This window comes from Pieris rapae, chromosome 12, assembly GCF_905147795.1.
Source record: "Pieris rapae chromosome 12, ilPieRapa1.1, whole genome shotgun sequence".
Lineage (NCBI taxonomy): Eukaryota > Metazoa > Arthropoda > Insecta > Lepidoptera > Pieridae > Pieris > Pieris rapae.
Window position 1 is genome coordinate 3,183,021 of NC_059520.1, and position 15,876 is coordinate 3,198,896.

General features: G+C 33.3%; 1 protein-coding gene across 3 annotated transcripts; it reads right to left on the minus strand.

Annotated features, from left to right (window-relative positions):
* Positions 1 to 6: 6 nt before the first annotated feature.
* Positions 7 to 14,239, minus strand: LOC111000404 (TBC1 domain family member 30). 3 transcript variants are annotated; one of them, XM_045630461.1, is made up of 14 exons: positions 13,882 to 14,239; positions 13,239 to 13,336; positions 12,251 to 12,339; positions 11,761 to 11,913; positions 10,460 to 10,596; positions 7,640 to 7,765; positions 6,288 to 6,379; positions 5,785 to 5,878; positions 5,179 to 5,335; positions 4,441 to 4,612; positions 3,755 to 3,965; positions 3,479 to 3,571; positions 3,251 to 3,398; positions 7 to 3,066 (listed from the first exon to the last, which is right to left on the minus strand). In XM_045630461.1, exons 1-14 carry the CDS (start codon positions 14,053 to 14,055, stop codon positions 389 to 391), a joined length of 4,422 nt encoding a protein of 1,473 aa, XP_045486417.1. In that variant the 5' UTR covers positions 14,056 to 14,239; the 3' UTR covers positions 7 to 388. The 3 variants fall into 3 exon arrangements, with proteins under 3 accessions (XP_045486417.1, XP_045486419.1, XP_045486420.1); XM_045630463.1 differs by lacking the exons at positions 11,761 to 11,913; positions 12,251 to 12,339; positions 13,239 to 13,336; positions 13,882 to 14,239 and adding an exon at positions 10,865 to 11,354 and having other exon boundaries at positions 8 to 3,066; XM_045630464.1 differs by lacking the exons at positions 7 to 3,066; positions 3,251 to 3,398; positions 3,479 to 3,571; positions 3,755 to 3,965 and having other exon boundaries at positions 4,419 to 4,612.
* Positions 14,240 to 15,876: the final 1,637 nt, after the last annotated feature.

Here is a 15,876-nt window from a genome sequence, read left to right on the forward strand (position 1 = left end):
TATTATATTTTTGACATTATTCTCTTAACAAATATCATCACGCTCTTCTCTTATTAGAAATTTAAGCTATATTTTTGCCGAGAACAAATTTTCTATCTGACTTATTATAATTTTGCGCTAATTATCAACATAGTTAATTCAAGGCAACTGGTTTCTTTTATTTCTACAAGAATTCGAATATAGCATTCAATTATTTAATTTGACTCGAATCACAGTACAAAATGTGTTTAAAAAAATCTATTGCTCCATTCACCAATCAAAACAGCCGTCACTATCAGTCTGCTTAAAATAATACAGCTTTATTCTTAAGCAAAGGATACAACACAACTCCAAGAAATCACACATATAAACGATTCAAATTGTAAAAAGTTAGAAAAGTTAAGTAACATTATTTAGGTGGAGAACTGATTGCTTCTTTTGGGTAAAGCCCTAACCTCACCCCAAAGTCTTTAGGAGTACGTAAAGCTGGTCTTGTTGGGAACGGATAGTACGAACTAGATGATGGACTACGAGGCATAGACAAAGACGATAATGTGTCTGTTTCTAAAAGAGACGTTATCGCACTACACGTATCATCTGATTCTATTCTCACTGTATCACTTTTTATCGTATAGTCTTTTGGAAATGAGAGTGTCTCACGCTGCGGAAAGGTTTTTGGAGATATCGGTGTCGATATTTGGTCCAAGGACGTTATTTGACACAATGTATCACTGGAATTACTCTTTGCACCCATCGGCGAATCATCTTCCATTGAAGGATCGTAAGTAAAACTAATAGAGGACGTTACTTTTTGGGAAAAATCACTCAACTGACTATCTGTTTTTGTTTCACATATTTTTGGCTCTTTATCAAGTGTCCTACTACATATATCACTAACTTTTGATAACACATAGTCGTTATATTTACTGGAAGTTGATATCGGATAGTTGTAATCATCAGAGGTATATTTCTGGTCATATGTAGATGTGTCTTTTAGCTCTGATGATAGAGTTACAAACGTTTTCGAATCACTTGATAAAGAATATTTGTTATAATCAGGTTTTTTATCATTCGAGAGGGATTCCATTCGAGAATTGGAATTTCGAGTTGTTTCAATATTATTTGAAACTGCATCTTTAGAGTCATCTGCTTCGAGTAATGTAGTTTTAAAGTCACATTTTGCAAAAAATCCTTTATTTTCCCAACCATACAAATCAGTTTGATTACCAAGACATTCACTACTTGGACTTTTCAAGTGTTTTAAGGAAAATTCTTCTGATAGCAATTTTTTCCTCATTTCAAAAGAAAAAGGATCATCTATGGATATTGGCCGAGCTCTCAAAAAATCATTTTTGTCGGATAATTCACTATGAGGTTTCCTTTTAATGCCGCCTATTAAAGAATCTGAAGTGGATTCTTTGAGTAATGGAGAGTCAAGTGATTTTGATATAATAAGATCAAGTTTACTATCTTTATCCTTATTTATATTTTTTTGCGTATGAGCAACGTCAGATGCAGTATTTGTTACATTTTGCTTTGTGAGTATTCTACTGAGAATTTGAGAGTTTTCTTGTATAATTTGTAATGCTCTTTCGCTATTTTTGCGGCCAGATTGCAAAACATATTCATGTGGACTATGATCTAATTTTGGGATTTGTATAGAAGAGACAACATCTTTAACAGGAGTTTGACTTTTCATATCAACACACTTCTCATTTCTAACATCTATACGGATTTCTACTTTAGGACTGTCTTTAGGTTTTATCTCTTGGACTTTATCAGGGCTAACTGATTTTTTACAGACAAATGTGTGTCTTTGCGGCAATGAAGAAGCTCTTTCAGTTTCATTTGTAACCTCATCTTGATCGTCACTTGTTATAGTTAATGAGTCAGGTTTTTTGTGTATACGTGAATTTCTTTTCATTGGCCTTCGACTAGGAATATTTTCGTTATTTGGATCTGTCAAGCGTGCACCAAAAAATTCTGGACTATCTTCAAAATATTTATCAACTTTTAGTGGAATAGGTGGCTCATCTTCACTCACAATCGCACTATCAGATTCTGGACTCTGAATTGGACTTTCAATATCTGATGCGTATTTGTCCGATATGTCAATATCTGGTACAAAATTAGGATACATTGTAAAACTATCGATTAAATCTGGTGGTCTTATGGATAAATCAGCCTTAGAAGTAGAAGGTCGTCTAAGATTAGATTCAAAGTCATAGCAAAAAGAAGATTTTTGTAGGTTTAAATGATGGTAAGGAGATAAATCAACTGGACTTAAAGCAGTAAAATTTGCTGTGGAAAAATTAGACCTGCCACTTCGAGACGTTCGAGTTGATAAGAATGTACTCTCATTACCAGATATATATTTATTATTGCTAAGTAACGCATGCGATTCAGAAAGGTTTAGGTTGAGATTATCTTTGTTTGGTCGTATCGGATTGCTTATGCTTTCATGAAGTTCAGTTGATAAATTTTCCTTATTTATAGATTTAAAGTTTGTGGTTTCCAATGGTGTAGCTTGATTTTTTGTTGGTGATGACATATTTTCAATATTAGAGTTATGTTCGTTTTTAAGCGGTTTTGTCTTCATATTTTCATTTTCTTTATCTACATCTAATAAATCGGTTTCCGATTCACTTCCACCTTCATTTTCATCGCAAAGGCTTGTGTCTGTACTAGATCTAGAATGCGATGAGTATGATGAGGATTCACTTGAACTACGAGAGCGAATAGAGGCAATCATCTCATTCGCTTCTATTTCTGATACAATAATACCATCTCCACTTTCATCTAAATCTATGGATGGTTTTCTACCTACTTCTACTTTTTCTTTTTTAATATCTTTCCACTTAACAGAATTTCGCCTATCTAAAGTCTTACGCGTTTTTGCTTCTTTCCATGTGATTGTTTCATTTAAAGTTCCTTTCGAAGGCGTTTTTTCATGGCTTGAGCTTTGGCGAGAAGGAGGTACAGCTCCGGGAGGAGGTCCAAGTCTTCTTCCCCTTGAACTAACTATAGCGCTTTTACCAAGAAGTAAGTTATTCACCGTCAGTGAAGTAGGTGATGTCGGTACGCCAACTGTAACATTTAAGGTAGACTAAATTAGTTCCTATAGGAATTTATTTTTTATTTATGCTATGCTATGTATTTAGTTAAGCTTATGGCTTGATATGGTTAAATAAAATAATTAATTAAAGCATGCAAAGCCCTATTACACAAGTTTATTCAGTTTCGAAGCTTTAGAAGCTAGCCCAAATACTACCTGCAGCGTGACGGGCGCAGGCAGCCGCCAAAATGACGTGAGCTTGTCTTTGTCGCTCTCTGAGGCGTGCGTATTGTCTCTTCAATGCTCCAATATCTAATGTAAGTCTATCACCCGTTCCTGACCGGTTATCTCGTCGGGGAATCACCTAGAAGTTAAGTTGATGAGATTATTTCTTAGAATGTTAGTTTTATAACTAAAGTTTGTATGCAAAACTAAAATATTTACCGTAGCTAGTGCTAATTTATTGCCATCGTCACTGGAGTCGCCTTCATCTTCCGAATAGAATAGCCGTAGACCTCGTTTCGTCATTGACTGCATCTGTCATTTCAACGAAAACGATATTTAATATGGGGCATTTCAGAAAATAACTATGTCGATTCGACTTTATCTTAAAATAAATTACGATGTATATGAGGCTTTTGATTAAAAAAATATATATTCCTAGAAACAGCTGCATAAAATTATAAAAACGTTATTAATTTTTATTTTTAAAAGACTTACCGCTGATTGTATAGGTGGATGTGTAGGCGCATTTGGTGGCACTGGTGGGGTCACCCTATACCGATGTAGGTTCCGAAGACCAGGCAATTCTGGTGCAGAGTTCAGAGAGACTACCCTAGCGACTAGAGCATCACTCGCTTCCCACACAGTGCTGGCCCCTCCCCCCATACAACTGTAGAATTCGTCTGCAGAACGGGCTGATAGTATTCGACTGGAAACAAAAATTATATTTTCAAAACTGCCCTACTACTGAGTATAAGCTATATTGTATATCAAGACTTGGTAGGCTTTATCCGCTGATTATGCAATCTTAAAATTGTTAAGTACATTTATTGTATACAGCAATCGCTTTTGAAGGAAACTATACAAATATACAAAGAGGCTGTAGATACTGTCAATTCGAAATTACAAAAATATTAAAAAATACAAAATGGTACCTATACAGTCTTAAAACGTTTTGCGTAAATGTTATATATATGTAGTATATATATTTATGTTGTTTCTAAGATTTCAACACATTGTTTACATCCATTAGAGAAGCACGAAGTTTCTGAATATTTTGGATTGATAAGTCTTTAAATTCTTATCGTCATGTTAAAGGCCTAAAAAACATTCATATCATTTTTCTAGTTGAATTAATAAAAATTGATTTAGTTATACTTATACCAACTAAATAGCATTCTTACTCTTGAAGCATATCCCAAATAGCAAGAGCTGTGAGCAATAATATCTCGTTCCCGTCTAGTAGAATCAAATCCCATATCCTTAGAAGAGCGTCTCGAGGGAGCCAAGTTGCGTATAAAGTCAGGAACCATTGCATTGTAAACACATCCGGTAATGGAGGCTCTACTCCACCACCTGAAATTAGTGAATTATTAATTAATAATAATAAAATCCGTACAATCCATGCAAATGTCATATTTATTTTCATAACCTCATATAATAAGGATATTAACTATGTCAAAATAATAGGTCGAGTTATTTATAGTTGTTTTCAATCTTATGGGCTAAATACTTAAAATGCCGGCAACGCACTCGCGAGCCCTCTGGCATTGAGAGTGTCCATGGGCGGCGGTATCACTTAATATTAATATCCTCCTCCTAATAACCTCCTGCCCGTTTGGCCCCTGTCCTATAAAAAAAAATACTCGATCACGCTATACAGGCACCTTGACTTTAAAAATTTAATACAGCAAAAATTATATTGACGTATCTGCGAACACTGCGTACAAAGTACAATTCAAATTAATTTTACATTGTTGACCATCCTTATAAGAGATGTGTATATTATAGTATTTCTATTAAGAAAATAAATTAAATATGAGGACAAATATTATCAAGCCGTCTTAAAATTGACGAACGTATCTCAAACCTAGGATAGCGACATCGTATGTTATGGAATGCTAACTGATATAAGTTGTTACCATCAGATATTTTCTGTAAATAATCCATATGGTTGGCAAGTCGTGGTAGCCGGAGTCGCAAAAGGTCTCGAAAGGCAGCCATGTCAGCTGACAGTCCGCGAAGGTCGTCAGCAAAGTAGCCTTCAGGTAAAACAGCCTCCACCAAATAAATCATCACCTGGAATCGCCAAAAATATTAAGTAGTAGGAAAGTCTACTACTACTAAATAAAGATAATCCGTATTTGTTACTCGCCTCCACTCATATGCAAACTAAATTATATATTATTAGTCTCTGCTTCAAAACCCTCGTTAAACGTAAATTATGATTATTTAAATTATCTTTCATTCTTGGGATTGATATGCTCCAGTTCAAACAATTTGCAATATATGACTCAAGACTTGGCGATTAAAAAGAGTGGCGGGGAGTTTCTTGCCAGTTCTTCTTGCCCGCTTTACGCCTTTGACTTGTGAACTGGTATTAAATTTCGAATCAATTTATTATATTTTGTGTTGAAGTTCATAATTGTACTTATGTCAATGAAATTATTTTGAGATTGAGTTTGAAAGCGATTTGCCTCAACCATAATAATCCTATTTGGATTAAGTAAGAAATCTGGAAAAATAACCTTCAAAGAATCCGGTTCTGCTTTCTCCATTACTTCTAATATGATAGCAGCCATCATGTTGAACCCCTGGCAGTATCCTACTTCTTTGTTCCATCTGAAAATATATGATTTTTATTCATCTCACTTTCAGCATTTAAATAAAATGCACCTACCTAAATATATATTTACAATAATAAAATAAAAACAGCTTATCGACGAACAACTGTTAAATATTTGCACAGGAAAGCAAATATACGAACGCAATGTATACGATAATATTAATAAAGAATTAACTATTCTTAATGACTTGGCAGAGGTGGTGGTAAAAAGATAGGAGTTTGCCTTACACCTTATTCAGTGGAAGGTGCTTATATGACACTCTCTTCTATATTCCTGCGGTTTTTATCGAAAAAAAAACGGTGTCACTAAATGGCAGAGAGAGACCAACCTGTTTATTAGAGTATAACGGAAATTTCCTTTACAAACTCAAATATGCTATGAAGTCGATTATAATTGTAACATACCGTGCGTAAGCCAACAAAACCCTTCTTAGCATCGCCTGATTCTCCCGTCCCTCAGTCCCACAGAATAGTGAGCAACCGGTACGATGCAGGTCCTAGAAAATAATTTACCAAAAATATTAAAGCACCAGAAAATATAACTATATACTTCAATTTTCTATGTATACTAAAAGAAATTCAGCAGGTCTATACTTATAATTGGGTTCTAATCCTACAGTTAAGTCCTAACCAAACACTAAACTTTGTTCTGAAATAAATGTAAGATATATTTTTTGTATTGTATTGTAAATATTATATTATGTTGGAAACTAATAGCCTTAGTAATTTTAATATAAAAGTATCGAATATAATATCAGCTGCGTGTCGTCTACATGTAATTTGATTATTGCTTCATATTTATTTATTAATTATAAGTTATATTATACTTATACATATTAAAAGACAAAATACTAAGACAATACAGAAAGCCAAAACAGATTACATAGATTAACATGTATATGTTTAAGGAACAGAAAACTAGCAAGTACATTTATAGATATACAGATCCACTTAGGGATTGCAATCCGGAAAAAAGGATCCGGTAATCCGGCGGATCCGGCATCATTTAATGGTTACCGGATCCGGTGCTAGCGGTTTGTGGGAAAATAATATAGTTAATAATTAATTATCGTAAGTTGATTAAGCTAAAGAATTCTAAACTCATTATTGTGATAATTTTTGCCATTCATTCGTTCGACAGATTCATATCATTCATATATTCGTATCTGTCATAATCATAAATACCTATAAGACTTGTTTGTTACTTAGCATTCTCAAATACTTTAATAATGATTTTGATCTCATTTCAGTTAATTACGTAAGGTTAATTGTCTCTATTAGATATTATAGTTACTTGATAATTAATATTGTTACTTATAAATTGATCTATCTGTAAAAGTAAAATCTAGAAAGACTAAGCTACTCGTTACGTCGTAAAATTATTACTAGTTACCTACACTACTAAATTTTAATTGTTTTCTTGTTGTCTACTTGTCTTAAAATTGATTAAGAAATAAAGTCGATTTTATGTATTTGTGATTTAATTTTTATTAACTACCTACATATAAGTGCAGTTATACTTGATTAACTTACTTATTTTGTACTAAAAAGCGAAAATCATCTTGATTTAATCAATCCGCTCGGATCCGGCAGGATCCGGCCGGATTGACGGGAATCCGGTCGTATCCGGCCGGACTGAACATGACGCCGGATTGCAATCACTAGATCCACTAAAGTAAACTAAAATTTAATACTTAGAGTTTTAAACTTATATATAATAAAACGGTCTATTGTTAAGATGATTTTTTAATAAATACCTTAAGAATTTGAGCGCTAAGCTCTGCATCATCTGGTTGTGCTGTGCCTCTGAAGCAGGCTCGCTCTGCTGCAGGCCAGTCTATGTTCCTGGAGCTGAGATGACGGTCCGCCAAAGTAAGCCATAGCTGACGCAATCGGAAACAAGAGCAATAAAAAGTTACAAACCAATTAAAGAAACTAAATATACATAATTAACTTTAAGTAAAGCATTTCAAAGAAAAAAAAAATTATATCAAGCAAGCTAAAATTTTAAAAATACAATCTTGCGTTGTCTAATAGTTCAAAAGAGGAGAAGATATATACAGATTATACAATGTACCTTCTGTCGATCTATTCCTATCACACTCAATATTTGATTTATCTTGTGAAACATTTAATTTTGTTTGAAATCAGTGAATCGGGGTTATTACTTGGAGATGCCAAGTGCTAACTAGGGATTTCAAGATAATATCAAAATATCTCCAGATGTTACATTCAAAGCCTAACCTTTTCCGAACATATTTATAAACCATATCAATCTTACGTAGCAAATACGTAAGATTCATCACTTGCCTTTTAAATGGCAGCATATTATGTAATGTATACTTCAAATATAAAGATCTGGTATCTCTGATCAATTATTTACTACGCCTGTTATACTGGTGTATATATAGGTATCAGCAGTTTAATGAAAAACAAGCCGAAATACACATTAAGGTTTATTAAGGATTATACACGAGTCGATTTTTGGCGTGCGGCTAGTCGCTTAACAAATCGTCTCATCAAGACGCATTGATTGCCTATTTACATAGGTGACTAAAATTACATGCGCCTCGTTCATTGCACACTCCTTGAATGATAGATTTCAGAGCCGCAGCTACATTAATGTTTCTGTAATCTTCTTCTCTTGGGTTTCATAAGCATGGATGCCATGATAGTAGCAAGCCGGTTTCCTCACGATGTTTTTCTTTACCGCACGAGCGATTGATAAATTTGCACTTGCCAGAAAGTCCAAAAGTGCACAGCCGGGGATAGAACCTATAACGCTAGGCCCACACTAATACAAATACCAATTATAATACAAATATTAAAACAAAGATAATACTGTATTTTATCACAAAATCATGCAATCCTTTCAAGTGGGTGGAGACAATTACATTTCTGACATACCATTTTCGCTTTATCCACTTTATAGTCATCATACATGCCATGTAGGTAGTTCATAAAATAAATGTGTTCACCTACTTATAAACACGCATTATTTTATGGCAAGAGGGACTTTAAAGTGGAGCAAGAAAGTGTTAAACTGGTGCCCAAGGCACACGAAAAAGAGGAATACAGTTTATAAGGTAAATAGACCTTTGAAGGAAACTACGGGTGCTTCATGGCTTAAGTGAACATTTATTCTTGGACTCAAAACGGGACATGCTTTAATTTAGCTAAAATAATAAGTAGCCATCTAAAAAAAATACCAAAGTTATTTATTTAGAAAAAGTCCGTTGGCTTAAAGTAACGAATTACAAAATATAGGTAAAAAATAAATCAGTGGCGCTACAACCTCTTTAGGTCTTGGCCTCAGATTTCTGAATCTGTTTTATGATCATTTTTAAATCTAATAGGCAAGCAAGTGATCAGCCTCCAGTGCCTGACACACCGTCGACTTTTTGGGTCTAAGATATGTCGGTTTCCTCACGATGTTTTCCTTCACCGTTCGAGCAAATGTTAAATGCACACATAGAAAGAAACTCCATTGGTGCACAGCCGGGGATCGAACCTACGACCTCAGGTATGAGAGTCGCATGCTGAAGCCACTAGGCCAACACTGATCTTAAACAAAATAAAGGTAGCAATGAAAAATGTTTAGTAATATTTATATTTATCAGAATAACACATTTAATATAGGTGACGTTTTCAAATTAGTATAAAACTCTAGGTACTAATTTTTTATAATTTTCCCGCGGTTTCTGAAAACGGGACAGTTTTACGTCCCACAGTTTTTGGGGACTTGGGACTCGTTATTGTAAAAAGGGACAGTCCCGTTTAAAACGGGACGTCACATGGCAGACAGAACTGACACAATGCAAACAAGAATGGCGGCCTTTGCTTTTTTTTTTATAAAACACAAATATTACTAAAACAAAACGCTATACTATTATTATTGTAAATATTTATTCGCATTACAATAAGTTAATTTCAGCCTCGCTGAGAAATTCCAAATATAGAAGTACTCAAGCTTCAGGTGAATGACGTCAAATAACTTTGGCTGTTTGCAAGGGATTTAGAAGGGAATTCAATTTATTGCCAAGACAGGCCCGCTTTGTTTGAGATACATTAGAATTTATAAATAACTTTATGGATGCGAGTGATTGATATATTGCCTTATGAATACATAAATAAGAAGTACCTAAATCAATGAAATAAGTTCCTTTTTTGGCAAACTTGTGAACTCTGTGATTGCAGCTATTATATGTAAATGTTTATTAGTAAAATTAATTAATAAATAGATTTTAGTAAACACGTGTGTTTTGAATAGAAAATTGTTATGCAATGCTTTACGAAGTTTTTAAAAATTCTAATATTACATATTTAGGAACGTTTTAAAAGTTAAAAAAAACTAATTGTTATTTAGTTTTTGACGCCTCACATAAATTTTATGATTATATGTAACCTACTTCTATTCAGAGAGCATAGTCTCTGTATCATACAATGTTATCTTAAACAGTTGGGCGCTGTCAACGATGACGTCACAAAATTCCACTTTCATTAAATACTTTTTTATATTACAAGTTCAAATTTTAAAAGTTAATTTATATGGAATCAAAACAGTGTATACAACTCACTCTTCTGCGAAAATGCTGTGGCACTCCAGCTGGCAGACGGGCCACTAGCCGCATTGCATGCAGCCATTCTGCGAAGCCTCCCTCGCCTGGGCCTTCGCCGCCTGGGGTCACTCCGAACCGTGCATTTGTGTCGCCAGCTAAACCATGCACAATTAAGATTCCTTCAATTCTACTAATTTATATAAAAATATTTTCCAGCTGCTGCTACTGAAACATCTTTTACAACTTTGTTAAGGAAACATACGCGGAGATTAAACATTCTGTATACAGTTGCGTAAAAAACATAGTCATATTAATACATATTTTACTACACAAACACGTAAAAAAATATCATTGCTTTCACTGACAACTCGCTAATTCAATTTGCGACTCAATCAATAGCATAGAGAACCCTTAAACATTTACCTGACGCGGCCCTGGAAGAACCAGCCAAATTCCTGAGGGAATTTAAAATGGCACTCATCTGATTCGAATAGCACGTTCATTTGAATTCATAGTTTCACATCACGCGCATCACAGCTTGTATAAAATCTATCTATTCACGAAACACGTCATAACGACTTCGTATTCACCAGCTGATGCGATGTTTACTGGCCAATATTGGGCACTGCGCAGCCTCTATGGAATAGGGCCTATGTGGAATCGATGACTCAATAGCAGTATGCAGGAAACTACGGAACAGATTAACGTGGTGTTTTGGGCATGCGCAGAACGTTCTTCGAGTTAGTGTGCTGTATTGATTCCACACGGCTGTAGGTTCTTTGTGATGCGTATGTTATTTTAAGCTGAATGAACCGTATTTAGTTCCTTTCATAGACGAAGATCGAGGTAGACAGTTGTTTTTTCATAGCGTTTTCATGTTATTTTTTGCTTTGAGTTGCGTTTCAATAGATTGTACTGTAAGTACGGGATTCAGACGACAAAAGCTTATATAGATGTAATAAAAATTTTTTTTTGTATAAATGAATATGTCTAATGCATTCAACAATTGGTTGACAATTTATAAATAAAAAAACAATTAGACTAGAAACCTGAAATACAAAACTGATTTCTAGATAAATATTGGTCTCTTCAATACTATTTTTACAATGACTAACAAATCACTTTCCGACGCTTTAAAAAAATGTTTGACAATTATGGTAATTATAACAAATCAATAGCGTTATTGAGTTCTCCAATCACCCGTTAAAACTGACTGAAATTAAGACGTATTTTTTACTGTACTTATATTTTGTTTATTTACCGTGTATTTCCTAAAAAGCGCTGAAAACATCGAGTAAATATTGTGCTACATTACTTACTAATATGTCTTAGCAGGACGCTAAATGCCGCGCAGAGCTTTTTCTGATAACGGCGTTGCTTGTCTCGCATTCTTAAATATTTTGCGAGTCGAGCCCCAGCTGTTTGTAAACTCCTCTGCCATTCTATGACTTGTGAGCGAAGTTCTTCAGTATCTAAAACAACTCAATAAAAGCTGAGATTTTTTTCTATTATTTTACAGGAGACAAACTCCTGCAAAATAATAGGAAACTACAGTAGTTTATTGACCTATTATTATATAGCTCTAATGAGCTATTTAAACCTTTATTCCGATTAGAATATTCGTACCAGTAACTCTTAGTTATACATATATATATATAAATATATATAACTAAGAGTTACTGGTACGAATATTCTATAGTATATATATATATATATATGTATATATAGATTATAGGTCTAGGAAAGCAAGCACTATATATTAATTAAAAGGGGCTGAAGTTGCTTTTAGTAACTCTTTTTTAAAGTTACCTAAAGATTCCAAGTAGCTAAGTTCGATGGCATCGGTTTGGTCTCCACAGTTTGATTGGCCTGATGTCACAGAGGCCACTGTTGTGGATCTGCAATATAAAACTAGATCACGATTTCGCACGTAATAGTCCTATGGTCAAGTTTTTGATATAGTACGGGAATCAAAGTCAGCGCTAAGTTTCTACTTTCTAACCCTTTCGGCTGCTGACAGCCGCAAAAATTTCTAATGAAAATTGATGGCTTTATATGGAAAATGGTACATAATATTGTTTTATAACAGTGATATATCTATCATTGGTTGGTATTTTTGGTTTATCATCGATAAGTTGAATATCGAGTCTTCATAAAATAAACAAAATAAAAAGTGTTTATTCAATTTTAAGTACATTTTCATTCCTATGTGTAAGATTTGGGTTCCTAACTCTTCCATAAACAAACTTAATTCTAAATTTCTTAAAATAATTACATCCTTTTAACTTATTTTTTTTTTCAAATGTTATCAACACGCCTGAGTACATGAGTGAGTGTGTGGCTGCAAATGTGTGTGTGAGTGAGTCAGTGAGTGAATGATTATGAATAAAGTGTGTAACATACGAGGACTCAGCAGCTCTAACACATAGGGTGTGTACATAAGCCAGCCCTTTAGTCGTATTGTTAGATTGTAGACGGTGAGCAAGTAGATATTAAGAAGCCTATTTAATTATAAATTAATAAATTAATAATAGAAATAAAGAGTTTGAGTAAACATTGAGCTATATATACCAGGAGGTTTACCAGAGAAAAACGTATCTACCTAATGTGATTTGGACACCTCTGAATCTTTGAACCTCATTAATGAAGATTTTTTCACACACTTTCAGTGTGTGTGTGAACAAATCTAGTGCAAGTGACTTAGAACAACCTTTGGAAAAAATTGTTGGTACTAATTAGTACGTTAAAAGCTGCTCTTCTGACTTTGGTATTTATACAAGTAAAATAATGAACACACCCATAGCTGCATCCAACCGCACTGCTGCTACTCCAATCATGCCGGTCGCCATATAACTCCTCTAGTAATTCTTCTATGAGAATTTTCACATCCGTTTTCTACAAAAATAAGATTCGTAATTAAATATTAGAAAAGCACTGCTCTCGTAATCATTTACTGATGCGGTATTAAAAGGACCTTGCGGTAAGGTTGGCATGGGGCGGAAAAGGTTGTGATACTGGAAGAGACACCCCTACAACTTTTGCAGCCATTTGTTTTATGCCTAGTTGGATGCGGGTTTCATAGTTGTATTGAAGTTATAACCTATATTACTCAGGAATTTTCTGTTGCTCTTTTTTCCGGGCATGCAAATTCTCGAATAAGTTCATATTTTTTTGTAGGATCACTTTCAAAAATAAAACAATATATATGTACATAAATATATAAATCACTAAGTATGAAACGGCCTTATCAAAAAGCGACCTTTATCAAGCTTTGACAGTTTTTAAATATTTTAAAACGATAACTTACAATTAACTAAACAAAAATTTTACTATCATTTTAACTTGAAGCGAAAAGAACCAAAATCTTTGAATAACTGATATTAAAGTGAAAGTATATATAATTTTAATAATATAAATTTAATGTTACAATAGGTACTTACTTTCTGTGGATTTACAACTGGTGGTGAGGGTATTTCAAAATGTTTTTTGAATGAGGGTACTTTTATTTCTTTTCTCCTCCTCTTCATCTGCCTGGGCTTGTACAGACTTGAAAAATCTAATTCATATTTCACAACTCTTAGATTGATTTGTTCGTTTATTATTATTGTTTTCATTGTTGACACTTGGTTGTAGCCACAGATAATGTTTTGTCTCTGAATAGAATGTTGGTTTTAGTTGTCGAAAAAGGTTTATTGGGCACACAGAATATTTTAAAATTACTATCCGACATACAATATATTTGATTAACACATATCACATATCAACAAGATATTATGGACTTTAAACACACATATTTTCGTATTTAAGAGTATATATTTTTCAATTATTATTATATTGTTAGCAGTCAACCACATGAAACTTTTTTTACCAAATCACAATTTAATTAACTAATCTACTTATTTAAAATTAAAAAATCTTAATACAAAACCGATATTCATTTGTCCTCAGTGCTTGTCTAGTAACGTTTTTTCTAAACACAAGTGGTATTAATTTAAAACGCTTATTTTATGAAAGGATGGCACTGGGCGATAGACTCCCACTCAATTGTTGTTCGGCCTGATACTGTTGATAACGTTTAATTTATTCACTGCATTGCATATATAACGAGATAAAGGTCGACACTCAATAATTTAATATTCTTTTAACTAGATATTTATTAAACTACACATCATATAAACATTTTCTACAATATAAGTTTCAGTATATTCTAAAACACATGACAATAACGGTGAACTTAAATTTACCAAAAAATAATAAAAATATTACATTAATAAAAATATTAAGGTGCCAGCTGGTGAACTTCTCGTTCCATTTCATTTCATTTCAGTTCATAGGGCAGAGGCAATGGATTCTAAGGGGCAGCTTGCTAGTGGTTCCTTAAAAGGCCAGCAACAGAATTGCGAGTAAGTAAGTAGTAAGGCCATAGACGGTTTCACTTAACCGATGAGCTTCCTACGCGTTCAAAAGCATAAAAGAGAGGTAGTTTATTTCATATCCCGAAAACTTCGGGATTAATTATTTAAAATAACCCTTTAACTCCTGAGTTATAAATACAGGGGATCTATGTTAACTATGAATCCATTCGTCCATTCATCGCATATACAAACTATGCGACCATAATTTACAAAAAAAGTACTTGGAGAAATTCATTTACTATTTGTAAAAACTTAATTCTCATAATTTATCTACAGAAGTGTCTATGGCGACTACGAAATTCTATATCACTTGCTCGTTGTTATACCTACTATGAAGTTCATAATCTTGAATAAAACCACAATTGCTCTTGGTTTTTATTATGCGTCAATAACTTACAAACAAATTTCTTATATCCGTCGATTCATAATTTTAATTTCCTATGAATATGAATTTATTTTTTACTATTCACGAAATCAAATAAATTAGGGCAATGTTTCATTGTAAAAGGATCCTTAGCACAATTTTTACGAGTACTTGATAAGGTTTACTTAATTATTCCCAACGAGTGCCTAAACTTAAAGCATTTCAGTTAATTTATGTTATCAGCAAACCTAGTTAAGATAGTTATGCTTCACGAAGTTGTCTAACTTCGATATAAGCGTAGAGTTAAACTACATAACAACTATACTTAGCTGGTATCAGATATCATTGCATTGTACCTTCTAGATTTAAAAGTTAATAAAATATATTATTTCGGACAATATGTTTTTTTTACATGAAATTGATTTAAAACAAAGTCTTATAAAAATATATAAACTTATAAAATTTGTTAAAATTCCAAAATTTATATATAGTGTTCTTTTATGTCTTAAATAAAAATATTTACTAAAAATTATATATTAGCCATTAATGAAATGTGTAAAGACGAAAACATTGACTGTGTGAATACTAAATAAATAAATCAGTTACAGTATATAACATACAATAAGCACAGATCAGGTATAGAATCATATTACTTA